Raw genomic sequence first — 27638 nt, forward strand, 5'->3', positions numbered from 1 at the left:
GCAGTACCCACTGACAGAAATGCTCTCACTGACAGTAGTACTGTAACTGACCGTTTCAGCAGACAAGGGGTTAAAACCACTTAGACGATAATCCCCTTTTCAGAGACAGGCACAGCTACTGTAGATCACCAAAACTCACGAATTGGACATAAGTGAATGCTCCAAACTCCCGAACTGCATACAAGGGAATAAGGTAGCACTCAAAACTCCCGAACTGGAACCTCACGAATAGCTGCTATCAGACGAACAGGAAAAGCTCCCAAGCAGCTTACACTCCTGGCAATCAGTCTCTAACAGCATACAGTGAATCCCCCCAATAACGAGACAAGGCTCCGTGTTGAGGGTCAAGCAGAGGTCTGTTTAATGAGGGCTACCTGCCCAGTATTTATGCAGGTCTCCCACCTGGTGGACACTCCCCTAAGGGACCAAATGGAAGACTGTGACAAGGGACAGACATACACCAATTACAGACATACAGCAGTAAAACATCCCCACAATGCATCCTGATCTCCTCCCTCTATCCTGGAGATAATTGAGAAGTAATTCAATTATCCCTCAGGACAGAGGCAAAACTCCATTACACACGTGGGGACACAAAAGACAGCAAACACATTAAAATACATAAAGTCACTTTTTCACATAAAACATAGGCATGTCACATATCCCCAGATAGCTGGGATCTGAGCGCACAAAACTACCGAATAGTGCTCAGATCCTATTCACACAGTTCAATTGCCATGGAGCCAAAGTCTTTAATCACACGAATAGGCTCCATGGCATGGCTATCTGGGTTAACACATAATCACATAGAACAAAATACCGAATGAACGGCTGTTTGGCTACATCCCCACGAATAGGAACCAGGAGATGGACGACTCAGCGGTGTTCGTGCAAATAAGTGTCCGTTTTTAGTTCCATAGAATCTTTGCCGAACACCGCTGGTCTTTCGCACGTTTAAAATGGCTGCCGCCTTGTGGTCGGCAACCGAACAAAGACCACCCTGGATTCGTCAATTAAGCTGCGGTTAACCGCAGCTTCAGGGGGGTAAATTGACGGCACACTCCAGCTCCCAGGTGGCCGCACATTCGTTAATTTGTTCGGTAGATAAAATCTAACGCCCCGAACACCCCGGCAGAAAAGGCACGAATAAGCCTTTCTGCAGGGAAAATAAGTCTTTTAAAGTCTGGTCCATAGTCCAAAGGCAGCAGGCGGGCAACCAGGCTCCTCCAATGCAATGTGGCGAGATTGGTCTCGTCACATCTCTCCCCTTTTCCAAACAGACTAACAGGGTATCTGACCTCCTGCCGGTCAGTGCCTTTGTTAGTCCAGCAGCCCACCCACAAAACACAAACAGCAGTACAGCCCACCCACAATAACTGGTTACTACACCTGAGTAAGGGGAAAACGTGTCCATGTCCAGGTGCCTCACCACGGCTGTGTGGGGGACTGGTAGGCTGCCTTGGTGGGTTGCTGAGGGGGCAGAGACCAACGGTACTCTGCCCTGATGCCAGTACTACCGCAGGAGTAGTCTGGTTGGAGCCTGGTTGCTGGAGACCGATTGTCTCCCCTTTAGGTGCACAGCTCTGCTGCTGGAGACCGACTGTCTCCCCTTTAGGTGCACAGCTCTGCTGCTGGAGACCGACTGTCTCCCCTTTAGGTGCACAGCTTGCTGCTGGAGACCGACTGTCTCCCCTTTTTCTGCACAGCTCCGCTGCCGTAGGGGGAGACCGACTGTCTCCCCTTTGGATAATCTAAGCTGTCGCTGGGGAGGGGGGGGTAACTCCTCTAGCAATAAAACACTCTGCCGCTGGGGAAAGGAGATTGGGCTCTCTATTCCCTGCCCATTAATGATCTGCCACTGGGGAGAGGTGGTAGCAAGCTCCTCTCCCATCCATACTTCCATCCTCTGTGGAGGGAGACTGACTGTCTCTGCTCCCAATACATTGTCCTGCTGCTGGGGAAAGGAGACTGGGCTCCCAATTCCCGGTACATCACTTGGCCGCTGGGGAATGGAGACTGGGCTCCCAATTCCCGGCACATCACTTGGCCGCTGGGGAATGGAGACTGGGCTCCCAATTCCCAAAAAATCACGCTGCTGCTGGGGGGCAGGAACAACTACCTCTGCCCCCTTTAACTCAGCCTGCCGCTGGGGAGGGAGGACGCTGCTCTCCTCTCCCTGCACTTTACACTGCCTTCCCGGTATATCACTCTGCTGCTAGGGGGCAGGGACAACTACCTCTGCCCCCTGTAACTCAGCCTGCCACTGGGGAGGGAGGACGCTGCTCTCCTCTCCCTGCATTTCACACTGCCTTCCCGGCATATCACTCTGCTGCTGGGGGGCAGGAACAACTACCTGTGCCCCCTGTAACTCAGCCTGCCGCTGGGGAATGGAGACTGGGCTCCCAATTCCCTGCATATCACACTGCCGCTGGGGAATGGAGACTGGGCTCCCAATTCCCTGCAGGACCAGTGGAGAGACCTTGGTCCCATCTCCACCAGCCACCTGGGGTTCTTCCCAGTTAAGCTCAACTAACTCGTCCCAGCTGAATGGGTCTGGCTCTGGGTCTGTAACTCTGCTCTGCTGCTGAGCCTTCTCGCTGTATTGGAACAGCTGCTGGTAGCCCTGTTCTAGCTCCATCTCCCGGGTCACCAGGTGGACCAGGTCTTGCTCAATTTCGTGAGTGTCGTCCCAGTCATACCTGCTCTCCCTCCACTCCAAGAGATCACTGAACAGGGCTTGTGTAGGGTTCCCAAATTCGAGCTCTGAAAAAGACTCCCATAACAAGCCAGGACATCAAACTCCTCTCCCTCTGGCTTGTCATGCTCGGCTGTCCAGGACAGGTACTGTGCCCCATACCACCAGAGTGCCTGGTAGGCATCTTCCAGCCACATCTCCTGTCATGCCTGGAGCTCCAATTCCTTCACCCATTCCTCCAGGGGCTGCTCTCCCAGGAAGGGCATCCGCAGGGCTAGTCGCTTCTGCAATCACTGGTCTTCCTTGGGGAGTCTCTCGCCCCACTGGTACTCCACAATACCCAGTGCCTGGTACCAGATGCCTTTGCTGACTGCATCTCGGTCATACATGACACCCTCATCATACTCCACTGCTGGTTCCATCCTGGTGCTGTCAGGGTCGCTGTACTGGGACATGCGTTGCCCTCAAATTGTAAAATCCACAGAAAAGGTGTCTCCTGTAGCTGTCCTTCTGGCTGTAGGAACGATCCCGCCGCTTGCCACCAATTGTAACAGACCGTTTCAGCAGACAAGGGGTTAAAACCACTTAGACGATAATCCCCTTTTCAGAGACAGGCAAAGCTACTGTAGAATCACGAATTGGATATAAGTGAATGCTCCAAACTCCTGAACTGCACTGGAACCTCACGAATAGCTGCTAGCAGACGAACAGGAAAAGCTCCCAAGCGGCTTACACTCCTGGCAATCAGTCTCTAACAGCATACAGTGAATCCCCCCAATAATGAGACAAGGCTCCGTGTTGAGGGTCAAGCAGAGGTCTGTTTAATGAGGGCTACCTGCCCAGTATTTATACAGGTCTCCCACCTGGTGGACACTCCCCTAGGGGACCAAATGGAAGACTGTGACAAGGGACAGACATACACCAATTACAGACATACAGCAGTAAATCATCCCCACAATGCATCCTGATCTCCTCCCTCTATCCTGGAGATAATTGAGAAGTAATTCAATTATCTCCCAGGACAGAAGCAAAACTCCATTACACACGTGGGGACACAAAAGACAGCAAACACATTAAAATACATAAAGTCACTTTTTCACATAAAACATAGGCATGTCACATATCCCCAGATAGCTGGGATCTGAGCGCACAAAACTACCGAATAGTGCTCAGATCCTATTCACACAGTTCAATTGCCATGGAGACAGAGTCTTTAATCACACGAATAGGCTCCATGGCATGGCTATCTGGGTTAACACATATTTACATAGAACAAAATACCGAATGAACGGCTCTTCGGCTACATCCCCACGAATAGGAACCAGGAGACGGACGACTCAGCGGTGTTCGTGCAAATAAGTGTCCGTTTTTAGTTCCATAGAATCTTTGCCGAACACCGCTGGTCTTTCGCACGATTAAAATGGCCTCCGCCTCGTGGTCGGCAACCGAACAAAGACCACCCTGGATTCGTCAATTAAGCTGCGGTTAACCGCAGCTTCAGGGGGGTAAATTGACGGCACACTCCAGCTCCCAGGTGGTCGCGCATTCATTAGTTTGTTTGGTAGATAAAATCTACCGAACACCCCGGCAGAAAAGGCACGAATAAGCCTTTCTGCAGGGAAAATAAGTCTTTTAAAGTCTGGTCCATAGTCCAAAGGCAGCAGGCGGGCAACCAGGCTCCTCCAATGCAATGTGGCAAGATTGGTCTCGTCACAAGTACCATGACTAACAGCAGTATCCACTGATAGAAATACTCTCATTAAAAGAATACATATAGTACGGGAATACACCACTGATGGAAATACTATCACTAAAAGCAGGACCCTTAGTGGTATAAGTACACTTGCAATAGAAATACTCTGACTGAAAGCATGATCCTTACAGCTATAAGTACGTATCTAATAGAAATACTCTCACGAAAAGAATGACCCTCAGTGGCATAAATACCCTTGTACTCTCACAGAAATAATGACCCTCACTGATAGAGGTACCGTGCTGATATAAATGCTTTCAGGGAGTGTATACACTGACAGTAACAATACACCATTGGCAGGAATGTCTTCATGTGGAGCAGTACTCTCACTGATAGCAGCACCTCCACTTATAGGAACATCCACCCTGATTCTGGGAGTAACCTCATGTTCCCAATATGCAGAGTATGCATTTAGTGATAGGACTCCATTTAGTTCCCTCTTTCCCTTACTGATATTGTGTGTCTTTATTGGTAGGAGTACCTGTACTGACAAGAGTACCCTCTATGTGCTGTGAGTACTTTCTCTGTTAGAAGTATAAAACTCATTGCTTAAAAAGCATGTGTAATTAGGAGTACTAAACTGGTAACTGTAAGGTCACTAATATAAGGAGTATCTCAGAAATAAGACTACCATAGCTGATTGTGTGGCACTGATAAAGGAACGCTTACTAATATGAGGAACCCTCTGATATGAGTAATATGAGGCATTTTAATGGTTTCTATGATGTAGTATGACCTAAGCCCCCCATCTCAAAACTAAGAAAGAAAACAAAACATAACCTTTTTCACAACACAATATCTCTCTATAGCATCAGCTAAAGACACTGGGTGTCAAGTGCTTTCGTTAATTGGTCTGTTTTATATGTTTGTATTAGGCTAATCATTTACAATTATAACAAAATGGAAAAACTCTGGTGTAGGTTATACAGATCTGTAGAGAACGTAAATATTGATATAATGTTATGGTAAATCTTGGCAGGATGAGCTGAAATGTATACACATTACCGTTTGTTTGAACCTTGGGATATTTACAGAGCTTGACACAAGAAGATATGAAGCTCTACAAAATCCCTTTTAATACTTCCACTGCCAGGCAGTATGTGCTTTTCATAACGAGTGACTCTTTTTGAAAAATGTATTTTTCAATGAAATGCCAACAATTTTACATGTCCCAGGGACCTTCAATAAATTACCATTTTGTTAATTTCCTCAAGTGATCATTGACTGTTGGAAACTGAGGTGAACAAACGGCAGTGCTAAGGAACTCTATCTCTCTCCATTTTTGCTCCTCCAGGCTCCATTATGAAGTGTATTTGTCATTTCAGCAGGTGACCAACCAAACACCTCCTCTCATAGCTGCTGTTTAGAGGCACTTTGCACAGAGATAATTCAGGCAACTGAACATGAGTTGCTAGTTTGTGGAGACATAATGTATTTAAGGTCCAGAATGAAAGCATCTAATATGACCATGATTGCCTTCAGATGCAATCCTCCTTGGAAAGTATGGAAATATATGGCTGGACAAGCAAAGAATGTGACTGGAGATGAGGGAGGGATATGGACATGACTAGACATGGACTTGAACACACGACTAGAAACTGACACGACAACCAAGGAAAGGATTAGGATTAACCTCAACCTCATAGATACCCAATGTGTCTTCCTTTGTCCACTCTTTAACCATAACTGTGCTAACACAGCAACTCTCTGCACTGAAGTACTTCAAAGGCAAATCATGGATTTGTAGGTGATGTAAATCAGTCTTAATCTTTGTAATATAAGAATATGAAAAAAGGGAGATTGCTGCAGGCTAAGGAAGAGTTAAAAAATGGTAAGCGTAATGAGTTTATGAGTTTAACACTTCACATTGTGCGTAATGTTGCCTAATTTGAAATGAAAGTGACTAGAATGAACAGATACAAGTAATGATGGATGCAATGTGTGTAATCTTTCAGTTCGGCTCAGTGGAAGAAACTCTGTGTTGCAAGCTTACTCTGCGGGATCTTGGAGAACCCTTTGCTCCGATGATTGGGAAACCTTTTATGGGAATTTCACATGTAAGCAATTAGGGTTTTCAAGGTAATAAGGAATTAGTATACAGTGGCTTTGTATGTATGTATTTCTTTAAAAATGTTACGAAAGCTGTTAGCGATGTAATGGTGAACATAAAATATACTAAACAAAAATTATCAACGAAAAATCTACAATTACCTAACGGAAGCCCACAAGTCAACATGAGCGACTCTTATCATTTAGGTAGAAAATGACAATAAATTTACAACTGATCCACAATTACAAATAATAAACAAATGTATAGTTTTGAGGACTCTATGAAACACTAATGCCATAATTGAAGGTCTATTCTAAGCACCAAAACCACTACAGCCCACTGCAAGAAGGTCTCTTGGACACAATGTTAAAGGACAAGCCATTTTTGAATAGTTTGACACCTATCTGGGTCCTTGGGCACCCACAGTCCAGTCTCTCTTCTCAGAGATGGCTAAAACAGAAGTTCCTCAGCTTAATGAGGTTTAAAATTGTTTCCATCTTTAGATGGAATCAATTGGTTGAGAGTGTCAACTAATATGGAGAAAATTAGTTTGTCCTTTGTGTAAGGGTAACTTAAAGGATCACTATGGGGTCAGTAACACAACCATGTATCCCTGACCCTATAGTGCTAAACCCGCCATTTAGGTGGCTTGGCCCCCTTATCTCCCATATAAAAGTTTAAAACTCACCTTATTTCCAGCGCTGCGCGGGTATGCCGGCACGGGCTCTGCCCCCTTTGTGACATCATCAAAATGGCAGATTTTTAGCCAATACAATGCTTTCCCATAGGGGAAGCATTGGATTGGCTAAAATCGGCATGGGGATGGAGCCAAATGCTGTTTTGGCCAATCAGGTCCTCTTCATAGAGATGCATTGAATCAATGCATCTCTTCGAGGAAAATTCAGTGTCTCCATGCAGAGCATGGGGATGCTGAACGGCAGGGCTGCTTACTGTGCAGCCCTGAGCCAGGAAGCACCTCCAGTGGCCATCTGAGGAGTAGCCACTTGGAGGTGCCCCTAGGGGAAATGCAAATACTGACTTTTCTCTGAAAAGGCAGTGTTTACATGAAAATGCCTGAAGGGATACTCACCAGAACAACTACATTAAGCTGTAGTTGTTCTGGTGACTATAGTGTCCCTTAAGGACACATGACATGTGTGACATGTCATGATTCCCTTTTATTCTAGAAGTTTGGTCCTTAAGGGGTTAAACTTTAGTGATATCTGTGAAGAGGGATGAAATGTGGGGACCAGGGGGGTACAGGTAAGTGTTGGATAATTTAAAAATAGTTTTACCTGTTAACCCTGTTAGGGCGTACCATGTTGCTCTTCACAATATGGGCTTAAACACCGTTAGGGCTGCATGATACACCTTAACGATCGTTTAATCCGTGGCCTGGCAGTCAATTCGGGTTGAATTCCTGTTAATTCACACAAAATTAAATGAATGAACACTATAAAATTGCTTTCAGTTCATCTCTTTTAGTCTCAAGTTTTAAATTCAATAATTAATTATGAATTCCCAGTGCTTTCCTATGGGTAATTGACTAGCACTACATGTCCTCATGCAGAGCCTGAGGACGTCGAGTGTCAGTTAGGCGACCAAAACTTGCCTAACCACCATGGAGTTTCCCTTTAGTGGCTGTCTGACTGCCCCATTTCCCCCCCCCCTAGATCTGCCACTGGCCCCATTTCAACCCATTCCAAGCCCATCCACCTTATTACACCCACTCTTTATTTAGCTATATTTGCATTGTCCTGGAAATTGACTTGTCCATATCTTATATATGTATATGTATTTCTGCATGATTTTTCATTTTGACATGTATGGTTTTTATTAATAATATTACTATTTCACTTTAAATTCTAATCATTAAAGGGTTATTCCTGCTGTTGTGGTTCTAGTTAAACCTTTTAAGAACGGTTTACCTGAGGTCTACTGTACACCCACCTCCACCTCCTCTGCAGCCGGATCCTCTGCTGCTATTGAGGTCAGCCTTTCCATGGGTTACAGAGGACTGTGCTCATTGGCTGAAAGGGCTCAGCTATCACTGAGCTGGCCCCACAAGGAATGACTTAGTTCATCGGAGGACCGTGGACCACAGGTTAGCTGTCAAACTGTTATTAAACAATTTGACTCCTTGTTCTGGGAGGGCACCAGGGCACCCATGACAACGGGCTGTTGTGATTTTGGTGTTTGGAATGTTTCTTTAACGTAAAGGCATTCTCAATTTTTGTTTCAAGTAATAAAGAATAACAGGTGCCATATACTAACACAATTAGGAATGTGAAGTGCCTTAATGTTTGAACACACAAAAAGTCAGGAGAGAATAACATCTCTGTTTGGATTGTGCGAAAACAGTAGAGATGTCACACAACACAGATTCAATATGATTTAATGTTCGAGAGAAGCTTTCAAGTGTAACACAAATTGGAGCTGAATGCGTAACAGTGCGAGTTCTGGTGAATGCAAACGAGAAAAAGGATAAACCTTATAATCTCATGATACATGTTTCTTGAGGGCAGAATACGCAGAAGAACTTTGGAGAGAATATATCTAAATTTGTGGAGGTGAATTGCCTATTTTGCAGGCATGAAAGCAAAGGGATTTGTGGAGGACTGTGAAGAATTGACAAGGCAACAGTAAATTTTATACCAAAATTTCCAAAATCGGGAAGACTTTTTACCAGTTATGCAAATTCATAGCACCTTTCTTAATTCTTGATTTGCTTACTAAATAAATAAAAAAAAAAAAGTCTTATTCAATAAAGTACGAACTATGGAAAATTAAAAAAAAAAGGTCAAAATAGATGAAAAGTAAAAAAAAATAAAAGATTTTTTTTCTAATTTAGATGTTTTGGAATCCAGTTTGCAAATTGCTAGTTAATTCTTCACAATTCCCAGTTTAGGGGTAAAATTACAATTCAGTGTCGAAAACCGATCAATTTATGATATTTTTTTACTTCCAGTTGATCCTTTGTGACACTTTTTAATGAGTTTAAATTCCAAAATTCACAAACCATTTTACTGCCAGTAATGCTGCCAAAGTTAGAAAACATTATCAACTTTAAATTAAGATCTAACTTGTGATTTACTTGTCAATCTAAAACGTTGAGCTTGATCAGCCATTATTGTGAGGTTAATAACAAAATAAATGTACTTTCCCAGACTGTTTGATATTTCCCGTTGGAGGTTACAGACATCCAAGTCTATTGATGTTTTGTACCATATGAACTATGCAGTGTGTGTATATGTGTATTAAAGCGTATCTGTCACCCTCAGTAGCCGCTATTGAAGCCTATAGTGTGATATAAAAATTGCACTTATGTTAACCACACTTCCATGTTCAAGGGTCACACCATCGCCCATAATGCTCTACGCAAGCTAATGCTCGCCCTGGAATCTACATGAGAATTCCACAAGAGCTGATGCCATATTGCAAATCCATATAGCACTGTAGGGGTTAAACTAATCTGCATGGCATACTCTAGTTATACCAGGACAGACATGCATACCATGTGCAATATATAAAGTTATGGGATTCGTTTTATCCAACTTCTAGCTAGCGATCAGGTTCTGCAAAAACATGTAAATTCCACTTTATAAAAAAAGCATAAAAATGTCAGTCACTGGGAGCTGAGGTCATGCGATGGCGGAAAGCAGGGGGGGGGGGTGCTAAAATTCCCTTTCTTACTTTTATATTACCTTTTCTTGAGTACAACTCTCCGTTCATGCGCTTTTCTCATATGGTCCTTCCTCACCGCTCTCCTAATGGTAACTCCCACAGTGGAATACCCGTATCGTACTATTTACCTACTGATTTGGTGGTGCAGCAGTTCATTGACGCAATTCATGGTTAGTGACCAGAAGACACTCAAAAAGGAATGTTTGTGTGTGGAGGCGGGGTCTACGGGGACTGTGAGTGATAGTTAACATAGGGAAAAATATCTATTAGTATTGAGTTTGAAACCTTTGCGGGTGACCCAGTAGACACAAGTACTGCAAGCATGGATTTGTTATTATTGAGCTCCATCTTCACTGAAGTTACAATTAAGCACTTATTTGTAAATTGGTATAAATTCACGGTCAGTTACTGTATTTTTTAATAATGTATTGTTAACATTTCTTGCTGATCAATACTCAATGTATATTAAAAAAAAAGTGTTAAAATTTTTTTTGACATACAAGATTAACATTGTTGTTGTTCCTTTGTGTTAAAGGGACACTATAGTCACCAAAACAATTTTAGCTTAATGAAGCAGTTTTGGAGTATAGATCATGCCTCTGAAGTTTCACTGCTCAATTCCCTGCCGTTTATTTCACTTTTTTTCTGTTCATGCAGCCCTAGCCACACCTCCCCTGGCTCTGACTCACACAGCCTGCATGGAAACAAAATTATTTTGTTTTAAATCAAATGTATCTTACTTTAAAAGTTTTTATCTCCTGTAAATTAAACTTTATTTGCATACAGTAGGGAGGCTCCTGCAGAGTCTAGCCAGCTAGTAACAGTACTGGAGATAAGACATTATAAATTAAACAGAATGTGCAATAAAGGAAGTGTAAACATTAGATGACTCTTCACAGGAAGTGTTTAGGAAGGCTGTGTAAGTCACATGCAGGGGGGGTGTGACTAGGGCTGCATAAACAAAGTGATTTAGCTCCTAAATGGCAGTGAATTGAGCAGTGATACTGCAGGGGCAAGATCTGTACACCACAACTGCTTCATTAAGCTAAAGGTGTTTTGGTGACTGGAGTGTCCCTTTAACTATTTCAGTGATAGACAGTTGCAACAATTGCAATGTTCTGCTAACCGCTCTGAAAACTGTGAGGGTTAATATTCTATATTTAGAGTACTATGTAGCACGTAATTCACAGTATTTTTATGTATTATTTTTTTCTAGTTTCAGTTTCTGATAATGATTATATGTCATTTCAGTTATGTGAGCTCCTCTGGTTTGCCTGTAGAAGCCGTGGAAGAAAAATTTAAAAGACAATTTGTCTCGGTAACAAAATCTTTACATTTTACTGGCCCCATGATGCTACTTCAAAATATAATACACCCCAGGTAAACTATAGATTAAGGAAAGTTTATAACATACATAATGAATGTGTGTGACGGACGTTATTTCATTCTTAAAGCTCCATGCTGATATGAACTCTGCCGTCAAGTTGTTAAATTTATGTTGTCTGCTGCTGCAGTAGGTGATTTGCAGTTGTATGCAAATAGATCTCTGTCACCTGCTGCAGAACACTGTCATTGAATACACCAATTAGATTCAATCACAGATACTTGTGTTATCTTGTACTATCAGTAACATACATTATTGCTGGGGGAGGTTCGAGAATTACGCTGCTTTGTTGATAAGCACAATAAACAAACTGATTCCTTTTTTTTCTTTTTGAAGGGAACACTGCTCGTCAGGATATGTTACTACCTTAAAATGCATTGGTAAGTCCTCGCTAAAAACTAGATTTAAAAAAAATTCCATTATTAACCAATCACTACATAGCATACAACTTGAAAAAAATACGATGTTTATATATAGATTTCTTTTCTCGGATACGTAAAAAATTTAAATTATGTACTATTCTACAGCAAGATTTATGGAAATATGGTGAATGGGACAAAAAGATAGAGTGTACATTGTTAGTATAGTGCAAGCAATGCTATTTTTACAGCCTACAGTAGGTCTAATAAAAATGGGAAAGTAAAAATGGTCAAATAAGATTCATATATTTGTAAGAAACCAAATAACATTTTGGGGAGTGCAATTTGCCAAAAGTACCATTAAAATTATGAAATATTGTCTTATGTTGATATTCCACATACAGTAAATGCAGTATTTAAAACTAGGTTTGCATGCAATACAGGCTGTTATTGCACCCTCCTGAGAAGCCCTGTAGGGTGCCCAGATTTGTCCCTTCTAGAATGTAGCCAATGGCTTACAGCAGGGGTAAGCAACCTTCGGCACTCCAGATGTTGTGGACTACATCTACCATAATAGTATAATACTTTTACCCCCACAATGCTTTAACAAGCATCAGTGTAAATGTAGTCCTCAATATCTGGAGTACCAAAGATTGGCTATTCCTGAAGCCAGAATATTTGGTCTCTTCTTTGCCAGAGTGGGCCCAACATGTTTGGATGGGACCAGAGTTTATTGTCTCTTTTGTTATGAACTGACCGGAACACTAAAATAGGAAATAGTTCCTCTGTTAGATAGGAGCTGTAACAGATAGGATGGAAATTGGGGCTAAATTGTCTAAATTCTGTTTTATCATTTCTATGCAGATGACACGCAAATCTACCTGTCCTCTCCTGATCTCTCCCCGTCCCTCTTGACTAGTGTCTCTGACTGCCTCTCTGCTATTTCTAACTGGATGGCTGCCCACTTCCTTAAACTAAACTGAAATTCTGGTCTTTCCTCCCTCAAGTGTTGCTACTCCTGTGTCTGTCTTCCTCCAAGTTAACGGTGCTACCATCAGATCCACCACGCAGGCTCGCTGCCTAGGTGTTCTCTTTGACTCCGACCTCTCCTTCAAGCCTCATGTTCAGTCTATCGCCAAATCCTGCCATTTCCATCTCAAAAACATTGCGCGCATCCGCCCCTACTTAACGCCTGATGCGACTAAGGTGCTGGTCCATTCCACTGTCCTTTCTCGTCTTGACTATTGTAATCCACTTCTCAGTGGTCTTACGTGCTCCCAACTTGCATCGTTACAGTCCATAATGAATGCAGGGGCGAGGCTCATCTTCCTGTCCGCCCGCACCTCCCACGCCTCACCCTTCTGTCAGTCCCTACATTGGCTTCCTATAAGATATAGATCCCCCCCAAGATTCTCCCCTGCCGGCTGATGCAGGGCTGGCATTGTCCAAGTGCCAGCCCTGCAATGTGCCTGTCGACCGGGGAGGGAGATCTCTGATCTCCCTCTCCCCTGCCAGCACATGCAGACGCTAGCCCTGCAATGAGCCTGCGGACCGGGGAGGGAAATCAGAGATCAGAGATCTCCCTCCCCGGTCCGCAGGCACTGTGCTGACAGCCATCAGGGGAGGGAGAGAGGACCCGGGAGCTCTTACCTGCAGCTCCTCCGGGGCCTCCTCTCACGAGATTTGGCCTCCAAATCTCACGAGATGTAACTCTAGCCCTGGAGCGCTGGCTAGAGTTCACTGTAACCACCGGACCACCAGGGGATCCCACTGGGACCACCAGGGAACGAAATATGTCCCCCCTCCTCCTCAGTAAAGGTAAGAAGGGAGGGGAGACATAAATATATATATTTTATTAAATACATTTTTTTATTATTATTAAAAAGCCTCCCTACCCTCCTTCCCCCCATACAAACACTGCCCCATACACACACTGCCCCCCATACTCACACTACACACACTGCCCCACAAACACTGTCCCCATACACACACTACCCCACAAACACTGTCCCCATACACACACTGCCCCCATACACACTGCCCCACAAACACTGTCCCCATACACACACTGCCCCACAAACACTGTCCCCGTACACACACTGCCCCCATACACACACTGCCCCTATACACACACTGCACACCCATACACACACTGCCCCCATACACACACTGCACCCCCATACACACACTGCGCACCCATACACACACTGCCCCCCACAAACACTGCCCCCCATACACACACTGCCCCACAAACACTGTCCCATACACACACTGCCCCATACACACACTGCCCCACAAACACTGTCCCCATACACACGTTGCCCCCCCATACACACACTGCACATCCATACACACACTGCCCCCCATACACACACTGCGCACCCATACACACACTGCCCCCATACACACTGCCCCACAAACACTGCCCCCCCATACACCACTGCCCCCCATACACACACTGTACACCCATACACACACTGCACACCCATACACACACTGCACACATACACACACTGCACACCCATATACACACAGACACATACAGCGCCCTACACACACTGCTGCCCCCCCATACACACATTGCCCCACACACACGACTCCCCATACACACAGTGCCCCCCCACACACACACTGCCTTACACATACTAACAGTGCCCCATACATACAGTGCTCCCCATACACACACTGCCCCAAAAACACATACAGTGCCCCCACACACACACTGCCACCCTCACACACACACACTGCCCCACACATACACTGCCCCCTAACACACACACACTGCAACCCTGACATACACTGCCGCACTCACACACACACTTCACCGCTCACACACTTTACCCCTAACACACACCACTGCTCCTATGCCCTATATCCCAGCAGACCCCAGGTAAGTTGTCAAACTGTTCTTAAACGGTATGACTACTTACTCTGGGGTGGGATCCTGGCACTACTGGCACCATAACTACTGCACTGAGCTGTAGTGGTTATTGTGCCTGTATTATTTATTTAAATAATCTACAAGTGTCCCTCTCGAGATCAGGCTCTGGATCCGCCACTGGCTGCTCCCACCTATCTATCCTCCCTTATACACAAGCATGTCCCGTCTAGACCCTTACGATCTGCTGAAGACTTACATCTATCTTCTGTCCGTACTCCCACCTCTGATGCTCGCCTTCAAGATTTCTCGAGGGCTGCACCGTTCCTGTGGAACTCGCTTCCCTCCTCCGTTAGATGCTCACACAGTCTCCACTCCTTCAAAAAATCTTTAAAAACCCACTTCTTCATGAAAGCGTATCAATTAAACTGTCAATAGCTCCCGACTGATTCCTCTTCTGCCACTGTGTTTAGTCTAATACTATCCTTACCTTTTTGTGTCACTTTACCCCACTCCCTCTAGCATGTAAGCCCATTGAGCAAGGCCCTCAACCCCTCTGTTCCTGTGTGTCCAACTTGTCTGGTTACAACTACATGTCTGTTCGTTCACCCATTGTAAAGCGCTGCGGAATTTGATGGCACTATATAAATAACACAATAATAATAATAATAATAATAATAATAATAACATATAAAGTTGGGAGACTTAAAGGGACACTGTAACAATTGAATCAAGATTGAATGAATGCAATAATGATGTTCATCTTTGTTTATTACTGTATTGCAATGTGGTGTAGAGCACATCTTCGTGGGGCTTTATTCAGTAAACATCGAAATTGCAGAGAATCGAAATGCAAATTTTAACATCAATTCTAAAATAGCCAAGCCGTGACTATAATGAGACGAAATTTCACAAAACAGCAAAAAGATTTGGTTTTCATTTCACTGCAATTTACTATTTAGTAAATAAACCCCAGTAATGTTTAATCAATTTAAAATGCTAGTTTGCTGTTCTGTCGCTCTGATTTCACGGTTCTGGATAATCAGAAGTCTCTCTCTTCTTGCAGTGTGTGGCAGCAGGCCCAGCTACACGCCATCGTCAACACGAATTGTTGGTGGAAATTCGTCTGCTGAGGGCCAGTGGCCTTGGCAAGCCAGTCTTACCTTCCAAGGGATACATTTGTGCGGGGGATCCCTCATTACTGCACAATGGGTCGTAACAGCTGCTCACTGCGTTTACGAGTAACTAAACCTTGATGAATAAATGCCTTTATTTAGTATGCTGTCATTGCATGACTTACACATGATAGAGTGATTTCCTGGAAAGGAGAATGGAACAAAAAGGAATATATTCTATGAATGTAAATGTGCATTTCTGATTTTCTCTCTGACATCCAAAAAATACCCAGTGCTTTCTTCAGTGAAAGAAATCAGTGGGTTAATGCACCAACTCTATCCAAACATGTGGATTGCACTTTTTATTCCTGGGGGAGACAGCCCGGGCTTTCTCTTCAAGGTGTCAGTTTGGCTACAACAAAATGGTTTAGAGCAATTTTACTTAATCCCACTAATCTGTACAAATATTTTGGTAACTAGATCCCACAAAACTGGTATGGAGATTTTTGGGCACATAAGGAAGGTATGTGATGTTCCGAGATGAAGAGTGAGCTTTTGGTGCAGGGGAATCCTCTGGGTTGTGTCTAGCTACTTGAAAACAGTTTGACAAAATCCGGAAGGATCAAACACAGAGTGCTTGTACCATAACCACTAATAGTGCTGGGAGAAACCCTCTATAAAGCAACAGTTTCTCTTTCATTTGTCTGGTAATGAAATATGTATGTTAAATGGTGATAAACTGAAAGGAACACTAGAGTGTCAAAAATACAAACACACATTCCGTAAAACTATAGCATTAAACTATTTAGTTTTTTTGGCCTCCAATCCACTGCGGTAGAAGGGTGATTAAACTTACCTTTTTTTCAACACTGTGCCAGTCTCGCCATGGCTGTCTCCGCCTCCACGGCTGACATCATCAGCTTTGATGATCTCAGCCGATCCATTGCTTTCCCATAGGAAAGCATTGGGAGGCCATTTGCATGTGCGGCAAATCGTGCAGAGCATGGAGACGCTGAACGTAGGTGCTGCTGTGTACACTGACCCAGGCTGCAACTCTAATGGCTGTCTGAATGGCTGCCACTAGAGGTTTTCTAAGACAGCAATTTAAACATTGCCTTTTCTCTGAAAAGGCAATGTTTATATTAAGAAGCCCGAAGGGGGGTTGGGGGAGGGTGGGACATGACAGCCAGGATGAGTAAATTTTTAGCACTTACTGTCTAAAAGCGTGAGATTTCCAGCCTTGCAAGATTGTGATCTGCTGCCGAAACAAGTGGGTGCTTGCAGATCTACAAAAGTCTGTCAAGCAGTACGAATATCAGAGTATGAAGCCTGGTGAAGCTTGTGGCCTAGTGTCCGGGGGTAACAGTCGCTTCCCTGACATGGGGCCAGATCTAAACAGCAGCTTGCCTAAAGCCCTGCAACCCCCCTTTTGGGCCGGTGGGGGATATCTAGGTCCCTGCTGGGGAAACATACTTACCTACAGCAGAGATCTCTCCTCACAAGCCACAGACTGCATGGCTGAAATGGTGTCCATGCCACAAACTCCACAGCACCAAGAGGGCTCAGAGATGCAGCGGTGGAAGGACCACTTTGACGCAACAATTTGACCGGATCTGCCAGGCATTTTGGAGGAGCATACAAAGCAGACCCCCCATTCAATCTCCACCTGCGGAGGGGGAGGATATGCCTGCACCCTGTTCCAGCTCTGGACGGGGACCCCATTTGAAGGTACACTCAACTCGACACCCACGCTTCTGGGCGAAGATCCAGGACCTACCTCCAAATTATGCGGCCTCCAGGCATATTCTGCGAGCCATCAACGCCTGCCTCACCACTCTCGGCGTCATCCCCCCACAGGGACACAGCAAACGGGAAGGCGTGACCGCCCAACACGGCAGTCACCGAACGACACCGAACTCCCATGGTGGGGGACGGCAGATTTGACGCGGCCCGTTCCTGCTGCAGCGAAACATACCTCTCCGCTCCCAGCAAAGCCCACTGACTCATGATACTGCACATCGGATCACAGGGCCGAGGTGCTGCGACATTGAGCTTTGCCCACTGCTGCAACTCAAGGTCTACTGGACTGTCTGGCACCCGGGCTCGGTCAGAGAAGCCGCTTTAATGAGGACCAAACTTCTGGAATAAAAGGGAATCATGACATGTCACACATGTCATGTGTCCTTAAGGGGTTAATGCAAATGACAATAGCATACTCTGGACCTCACCATCTCTCGGAATTGGCTGAGAAGCTGGCACACCCTATATAGTGCCCTGTCGCCTGGTTATAGATTCCCCTCTGCTTCCTGCCTAATGCAATTACATGTTTTTTGTACACTTTATAGAGAGCTACACAGGACTATCATACCTACTCGGTGATAACTAGTTGCTGTTAATACTTACGGCTCTGCTCTAAGATTCTTACAGTCAGTTTTCTTATTTTTACCTATCGTAGCATGTTTACAACTAATAGCCTGGATCCGACCTACTACATTAGCCGCATAAGCATGTGCAGTCGGGTACTGTGACAGGTGTGCTCAGCTTGGTAATTTAATGCTATGTCCTAGCCTGACATCTGCCCCTACTGCCCCTACTAAAATATGATGCCAATCTGTGAGCCAAGCTAATGTTACTGTTTCCCTTTGTGATGTATGATCTGCCGTACTCACACACGCATGGTCTAGTAGCTGACATGTTAGTTTATCCTTTGATTATCCTACTACATACTATAAAATGTGCAATTTTATTAGGTTCCATACAAGCTGAGCTGGCAATAGCTGTTGTGGCATTGCTTGCCTCTTTGTATTTTACATGCACGACAAAATAAAGTATTTTTTATAAAATAAAAAAAAGCCTGCAGGCAGGGACCTACTATAGACACCAGAACCACTACATTACGCTGACTATAGTATCACTATAGTGACTATAGTGTCCCTTGAACTAATAATTTCATTGAATTAAGTCACCTCTCAAATGCCATTCATTTGAAAAGAACTTGTCACATTGTCACAATAAAAGTTAGCTATGGATTAGCTTTTTCTAATTCTCAGCCCGAGCATATCATGAAAAATAATTTAACCCACATTGGTGTAACTGCAGTATGTTGGGTGGCATTCCGGCATTGGTGGAGGGGAATCTGCTTTGTCAGAGGGAGCCTGACCCGTGGTTCTCTTCATTTCGACATTGTACATTCAGCCTATGTTCGGTCACCCTACATTTACACTGTGATTCAGTACACTCCGCCTACTTTCACCGCCATGCTACATGTTTGTGTGGTTCAGTACATTCAGCCTTTGTTTGGCCGTGCTACAAAGTCACTTTGGTTTAGTACATTTGGCCTACTTTTTCGTTTCGACTCAGTACATTTGGCTTACATTCAGCCATGCTACATAGTCACTTTGAAATGTATTCAATAACTATAAATGTGCATTTCCGATTTTCTCACTGATATCCAAAAAATACACAGTGCCATTCGCAGTGAAAGAGTTAATGCACCAACTCTATGGTCTATCCAAACATGGGGATTGCACTTTATATTCCCACGGTCAGCCATGCTACATTTTCATTTGGCTCAGTGCATTCCATATACGTATTGCTATACTACATTTTACTTTGATTCAGTACATTGGGCCTATGGTCAGCCATGCTACATTTTCAATCTGGGTCAGTACATTCGGCCTACGTCCGGCTAAGCTAAATATTTTCTTTGGTGCAGCACATGCGGCCTACATTTGGCCACACCACATTTTCACTTTGGTTCAGTACATTCGGCCACACTACATGTTCACTTTGGTTCAGTACATTCGGCCTACATTCGACCACATTAAATTTTCACCTTTGTTCAGTACAATCGGCCTACATTTGGCCACACTACATTTTCACTTTGGTTCAGTACATTCGGCCGCACTACATTTTCACCTTGGTTCTGTACATTCGGCCACACTACATTTTTACTTTGGTTCAGTACATTCGGCCTACATTTGGCCACACTACATTTTCACCTTGCTTCAGTACATTCGGCCTACATTCGGCCACACTACATTTTCACTTTGGTTCAGTACATTCAGCCTACGTTTGGCCACACCACATTTTCTCTTTGTTTCAGTATATTCAGCCTACATTCAAATGCGCGTTTTATTACTTAATGTCTAAGCCATGTTTGGCTAAGATGTAATTAAGCATGTGCATATTATTTGTTATATCGTTAGTTAGTCTCAAGGTAGTTTTACCTATTTGTCTACACTGCTTCCAGAAATACAATATATGCTAAGTGTCCTACTTGTGTTTTCCGTTCGTTGGCTTCGGCACACCACAATCGACTTCTTGGTATAGCTCAGGGATAGGCAACCTTCGGCTCTCCAGATGTTGTGGACTACATCCCCCATAATGCTCTTACACACATAATGCTGGCAAAGCATCATGGAAGGTGTAGTCCAAAACATCTGCAGAGCCGAAGGTTGCCTATCCCTGGTATAGCTCAAACCTTATTGTATGCATACAATGCATACAGCCTTTGTCCCTGACCACAAATATGTATAAATAATCCCAACTCCTGTAAATAGTAAGCACGCTTTCACAGCCCTCTTCACTTTTAGTTTTTGTTTCTGCTTTGTTTTTTTTCTCTCATACTTCTTTGATTTTTTTGATTTTATATACCAATTGTACAGCGCTACAGAATATGATGGCACTCCAAATAAAAATACTAAAGATATTTTACATATATTTTATATATTAATATTTTACATATAAAGGGATTTATTCACTAAATATTGAATTGCAGTGAATTAAAATCAGAACTGCAGAAACAATAGCCAAGTTCCTCTAAATCATTTATTGGTGCATACATTTTGCCATTTTCAACTCAATATAATGTGATATTTAGTGAATAAGCCCCGCAAAATCTAACAATGTTTACTGGGTGTATAGTAGTGCTCACACACATTATTTGGTTACATATGGTTTGCAAAGTTCTGCTTATAAGCATCTATAAACCTTGGATGACATTTCAATTAAAATACATCTCGTTTGTGTTATTTTATATGCTTGCAAACATAATCCCAGCTGTGTGGACTCAACGGATGCAGTTTTTGTTTTATAATATTCATGCAAAAAGCAAAATGGGATAAAAAAAAATATAGAGTATCAAATTAATGTATGCTATCTACTTTTCCAATTAAACGAGAGAAAAACAATGATTTAAGGAGAAATATAAAGTAATATATGAAGCTGATGAGCCTGTACAACTCTTTAAAATTACAATATGTCCGATGAAAATATGTAGCTGTTCCAATTCCAAAAGCTGTTTATTATTGTTTTGTTAATATAACACAGTTTCTGCCTTGTCCCATTGCTACCAATATTTACATGTCATTGCTTTGCACACCCTGCGGAGACATTATATCTTTTGCATGTTTTAGTGAATCTTATTATAAGAAAACAACAAACTACAAACTAATTTTGGCTGCACATAGCATGCACTATGCTATACAAGAATTGAAAGAGCTTTATACACTAGAGAGTGACTTGTTTTGTGAACTGACTACAGAAAAGTTTTGTTTGCCAAAGCAGATTGACAGCTTTGGCCTAAATTTCTAAATGTATCTATCTGTTAACTCACCAAAACGTAGTATATAATAATAATAATAAAATAAAAAAAAGCCAAAGGATGTTTTTTTTCACTAAACAGTAAATTATGGTGAATAATAACTGCATTGCAAAATTCAATTCACTCCAAATCAACAGTAATTTTGTTTTGTTTTCACTACAAATCAAAAAAATTTAGTCAATAAACCACCCTCAATATATTGGGACAACAACTCCCGTGATCCTTTAGCAGCAATAGATTGGTAGAGAATTATGTGAGACTGAGATGCATTCTAGCCAGAGCTGAATGGGGTCAGTTTGACATCACTGGGTTGGCAAATAAACCAAATAACCAGGGTCCTTACGGATAGACACCACACCTGTTGAAAACTTCTGGAATAAAAGGGAATCATGACATGTCAGACATGTCATGTGTCCTTAAGGGGTTAATTAAAAGTGTCAAACTCCGGCCCCCCAGATGTTGCTGAACTACAACTCCCATGATTCTTTGAATTACATAGCTAGCCACAGAATCATGGGAGTTGTAGTTCAGCAACATCTGGGGGGGGCCGGAGTTTGAGGACCCATGCTTTAAGTCATGCAGTTTATGTGGAGCCTCCATGGATTGGATTTGTTGTTCCAGCACTTCCCTCAGATGCTCAGTTGGATTGAAATCTGGGGAGTTTGGGGGCCAAGGCAACACCTTGAACTCTTCGTCCTGTTCCTTAAATCAATTCTGAACATTTTTTCTGGCAGGGTGCATTATCCTGCTGAAAGAGGCCGCTGCCATCAGGGATCACCATTGCCATCAATGGGTATATGTGGTCTGCATGTATAATCTCTAGGTAGGTAGTACACCCACCTGAATGTCAGAACCCAAGGTTTCCCAGCAGAACATTGCCTAGAGAAAAACACTGCATCTGCGGGCCTGCCAGTTTGGAGATGCTCTGACCCAGTCGTCTAGCCATCACTATTTGGACTTTGTCAAAGTCACTCAGATCTTTTCGCTTGCTAATTTTACTGCTTCCAACACATTGAAATTCAAGAACTGGCTGTTAACTTGCTGCCTAATATATCCCACCCCTTCACAGTGCCGTTGTAATGATATAATCAATGTTATTCACTGGTTTTAATGATCCCGCGTGTAACTCCCCTACTTTCTCTCCTTACTCGAAAAGTCCAGTAATACAGTTGTCGAAAGATTAATATTATTAGCATTTATAAAATGCTTCACAATTATATGGCGGGCCTGTTTAACAAAAAGTAATTGACAAATAAAAATAGTATTGACAGACACCAGAGATGAAGAAGGCAGGGCTCAAAGGAGTTTACAGTCTTAGGAAGCCCAGCGAACATTTCTAGGAGCTGTGATCGGGCTGACAGCTTTCATAAGCAGAAAAGTGACCTGCAAGCTCAAAGAAAAACACCTGCTCTGAGCACAAGTGAGGTTGTGCACAGAGAGCTTGGAAATCTGCTAGTCAGACCCTCTCCCTACGCTTTAACCCTTAAACATAGCCAACATTTCAGAATCCTGAGCTAAGCTTCTTTCTCTAGGCTGATGGTGTAGTATGTGAGTGAATTTACAAATGTGCATCATTTTTTATTTTGTTTTCATTTCAATTGGCAGTTTTTGCTTATTTTTAATGCATTATCAATAGAATTTAATAAATAGGAATGGATCGTCTCCTCTGACGTGCCCCTTTTAGATGGCATGTTACTCAAATAAATACACATTTATTTTTTGTATAATTATATATTTTAACAGTTATCATTAACTATAAAGAGTTTTATGAAAAATTGTTAAAGCATCGAATTGTAGCTTATGATTTTAATAGCAATGGTTTGTCTCTTTGCATATTTACTGCACAATTAGATTCATATTTTTTTACTCGCCAAATTGTTAAATTTGACCATTTTCGTATTGCTGCTTGTTTATATTTCCAGTTTGTACTTCCCCGAGTCTTGGAGCGTACAAGTGGGGCTAGTGAACCATCTTCACGACTCCCAGAATCATCCTGTTCTTGTAGAGAAGATAATATACCACAGCAAATACAAGTCTAGTTCCATGACAAATGATATCGCTCTTATCAAATTGGCAAGTCCGTTTAATTTCAGTGGTAAGTTTTGGAGATATTGGGTCTAGTTACCTTGATTTGTGTTATTATGCATGGATATTCAGTGAGTACATTATAATTCATTATATACTACATCTTTACAATATTTATTAAGAAAAACATCTTGTGAAGCTCTGTTTTCTTTTAAATATGTATCAATGATTTAGCAAATGACATCCCAATTCAGTTCAGCCCTGGCACAGCCAGGACATTGTACATGTGCCGAAAAAATTTGGTTCAGCCAAATTGATTAGTTGAAAAAATAAGTCAATAAAAATGTGTTTTGGACAATTCAGGATTTGTCCATGTAGCGTTATGGTTCATCCATGAGATATTTTTTGAACAACGATTTCAACAAACTAAAAGGCGTGAAAATGGACCAATCACTGTACTGCGATATATATATATATATATATATATATATATATATATATATATATATATATATATATAAGCAGGACATAGAAAGAGCACTCCAGAGGTCTTATTCGAAGATATTTATTCGGTGAGAAAATCAATCGACGTTTCGACCCTAAGGTCTTTATCAAGATACAAAAACAAGTGCAGTAGTGACAATATATAGCCAAACCAATAAGAGAGATGATTACTAACCTGAGAAAGCTGTGTATCCCCAAGCCATGTGTGAACGCCAGTGTGTAATTATAAACAAAGCCGGAGTGATTCCGTCGGCGACTGATGACGTCACAGGAATGCGCCCGGAAGAAATCGTGTAAGTGTATCAGGGTAACCAAGGTTACCGATCCGTAAATACCCAACTGTGCTGATATGTGAAGTAGTAGTTAAAGAAATATGGATGAAAGCCTAAATTGCTAACGATACTGGATGTTTTTTGGATAAATGTGTAGTGTACATGCACTGACTAGCCTGATAACGGTAAGAGGTTACAGAGAGAGATTGCAGACGGTGAAAATAATGTATAATTAGAATAAAAAGAACGGAAGAAAACAGAAGTGTGTAAAGCATGGGAACTAAGAAGTGTGTATAAAATATAAGACCAGTGAATAGACGGATAGGTGAGAGCTGGAATGTATGGTGTGTGTGTAAAAAAGTGACGTGGCAGAAACGGGAAACTGAAACCGACATGAAAACAAACGGAAGATGTGACAAGCAGTCCTATATAGATGAATGACTGGAAGAGTGTAAATAAATGGAATAGACTAATAGGGAACTAAAAGTGAGTGAAAGCATAGAGAGGATGTGTGAGGGGGCAGACAGTACGCCAAGTATACTATAAAAGTGGAAAAAAGTGAGTGTGTGAGTCCAGTATCGTTAGCAATTTAGGCTTTCATCCATATTTCTTTAACTACTACTTCACATATCAGCACAGTTGGGTATTTACGGATCGGTAACCTTGGTTACCCTGATACACTTACACGATTTCTTCCGGGCGCATTCCTGTGACGTCATCAGTCGCCGACGGAATCACTCCGGCTTTGTTTATAATTACACACTGGCGTTCACACATGGCTTGGGGATACACAGCTTTCTCAGGTTAGTGATCATCTCTCTTATTGGTTTGGCTATATATTGTCACTACTGCACTTGTTTTTGTATCTTGATAAAGACCTTAGGGTCGAAACGTCGATTGATTTTCTCACCGAATAAATATCTTCGAATAAGACCTCTGGAGTGCTCTTTCTATGTCCTGCTTATATACCTACGCTCTGCAGCACCGAGGCTTTTTTTGCATTTGAATCAACTTTAAGGTAGAGTGCCAGACTTTGAATATTTTTATATATATATATATATATATATATATATATATATATATATATATTATGTAAATATTCTGTATATATTTTTTGCAATACACTGATAGATGCATTTTTGTCAGGATCGGGACAGGGATCCAACACGCAGAGTACAAACAGTAGCCAGATACGTATACCGGACCTTAGAATGGCCGGACTAACGTAAGTAGTACAGTATAGAATGGTCAAAGACAAGCCGAGGTCGAGGGTAACAGAAGACAGGTAAGCGAGAGACAAGCCGAATCAAGGGTAACAGAGATAAGCAGAGTAAGGTAAACAAGCCGGGTCAAAACCAAAAGGGATAATAGAATACACAAGCACTGAGTGACTAGAACAAGCTAGAACCACGACAGGGCAATGAGCTAATGAAAGAAGCTCTGTTAAATACCCTGTTCAGAGCAGTAACCACGCCTCCGAGGCGTCCTGATTGGTCCTGCAGCAATTGACTGACAGGTCGTTCCGGGGGAGTGTCCTGATGACTACTTCCTGCCTAGATGCTGTAAAAGGCAGTCACTCCCTCGCGGCCGGCCTAGCATGACCGGATAGACCGCGGGGAAGGGAGCCATCAGACCGTCTGGATGGAGGAACAGCTAAGTCTCTACCTCTTTCGGAGGTAGAGACCACAGGTACCCTGACAGTACCCCCCCTCTCAGATACGCCCACCGGGCGGAATGAACCGGGACGAGATGGGAAGCGAGAGTGATACGCCCTGCGGAGACGGGGAGCATGAACATCCTCCTGAGGTACCCAACTCCTCTCCTCAGGACCATATCCCTTCCAATCAACCAGATATTGTACTCTCCCCCGGGAGATTCGAGAATCAATAATAGAGTTAACCTCATACTCCTCCTGACCCTCCACCTGAACGGAGCGAGGAGGGGCTATTGTGGAGGAAAATCTGTTACATATGAGTGGTTTCAGCAATGAAACGTGAAACGAGTTCGGGATGCGTAAGGTATTAGGAAGAGCTAAACGATACGCAACTGGATTGATACGGGTCAGCACCCTGTAGGGTCCAATATAACGAGGAGCGAGCTTCATGGAGGGCACTTTTAAACGGATGTTCCTCGTGCTCAGCCATACCCTATCACCTGGAACAAAGACCGGAGCCGCCCTTCTACGTTTATCAGCGTGTTTCTTGACCAACATAGAGTTGTGCACAAGGATTTGTCGAGTTTGATCCCACAACTTCCTCAAATTGGCAACATGAACATCAACCGACGGCACCCCCTGGGAAGGAGAATCCGAAGGAAGAATAGACGGATGAAAACCATAATTCATGAAGAAGGAGCTTGAATGAGTAGAATCGCAAACGAGATTGTTGTGTGCAAACTCCGCCCAAGGAATCAAACCGACCCAATCATCCTGGTGTTCAGAAACAAAGCATCGTAAATATTGTTCAATTTTCTGGTTGGTACGTTCAGCAGCTCCGTTAGACTGAGGATGATAGGCAGAAGAAAAGTTTAATTTAATACCAAGTTGAGAGCAGAAGGACCTCCAAAAGCGGGAAACAAATTGGGAGCCTCTGTCCGATACAATTTGAGAGGGTATCCCATGTAGGCGAAAAATCTCCTTAGCGAATATCTCTGCCAATTCGGGAGAAGACGGGAGTTTAGGCAGGGGAATGAAGTGTGCCATCTTAGTAAACCTGTCAACCACGGTGAGGATAACAGTCTGTCTTTTAGAGATAGGTAGATCGACAATAAAATCCATGGCCAAACAGGACCATGGTTTTTCTGGAACCTCCAAGGGTTGCAGGAATCCACATGGAAGCGTATGGGGTTGTTTGGTTTTAGTACAAACTTCACATGCAGCGATGAACTCCTCAATATCCCTCCGTAAAGCAGGCCACCAGAAGTCCTTAGAGATCAACGCGTAAGTTTTGCGAATACCAGGATGTCCTGCCATCTTGCTATTATGTAAACACTGTAAAAGTTCCAGTTGAAGAGCAGGAGGAACGAAATGACGGCCCGCAGGAGTCTGTTTAGGTGCTAGATGTTGCAACTTAATGATCTCGGCCAGTAATGGAGAATGAATCCTGAGATTTGTATTAGCAATGATATTGCATTTCGGAATTATAGAAGAAAGAACTGGTTCAGGTACAGTAGAAGGTTCATATTGGCGAGATAATGCATCGGCTTTAGAGTTTTTAGAACCAGGTCTGTAAGTCAGTACATAATTGAAGTGAGTCAGGAATAAGGACCAACGAGCGTGTCTAGAGGATAAGCGCTTAGCCTCCCCAATATAGGAC

At 43.0% G+C, this 27638-nt stretch overlaps 1 protein-coding gene across 1 annotated transcript in view; it reads left to right on the forward strand.

Moving 5' to 3' along the window:
• Positions 1-27638, forward strand: part of TMPRSS3 (transmembrane serine protease 3) — a 107130-nt gene that overhangs the window by 47151 nt on the left and 32341 nt on the right. The window contains exons 7-11 of the mRNA XM_063444827.1: positions 6404-6527; positions 11434-11562; positions 11903-11946; positions 15870-16044; positions 23446-23618. Of these exons, the coding sequence (XP_063300897.1) occupies positions 6404-6527; positions 11434-11562; positions 11903-11946; positions 15870-16044; positions 23446-23618 (645 nt within the window). The remainder of the gene's footprint in view (positions 1-6403; positions 6528-11433; positions 11563-11902; positions 11947-15869; positions 16045-23445; positions 23619-27638) is intronic.

Source organism: Pelobates fuscus, chromosome 1 (assembly GCF_036172605.1).
Source record: "Pelobates fuscus isolate aPelFus1 chromosome 1, aPelFus1.pri, whole genome shotgun sequence".
NCBI classification, from domain to species: Eukaryota; Metazoa; Chordata; class Amphibia; order Anura; family Pelobatidae; genus Pelobates; species Pelobates fuscus.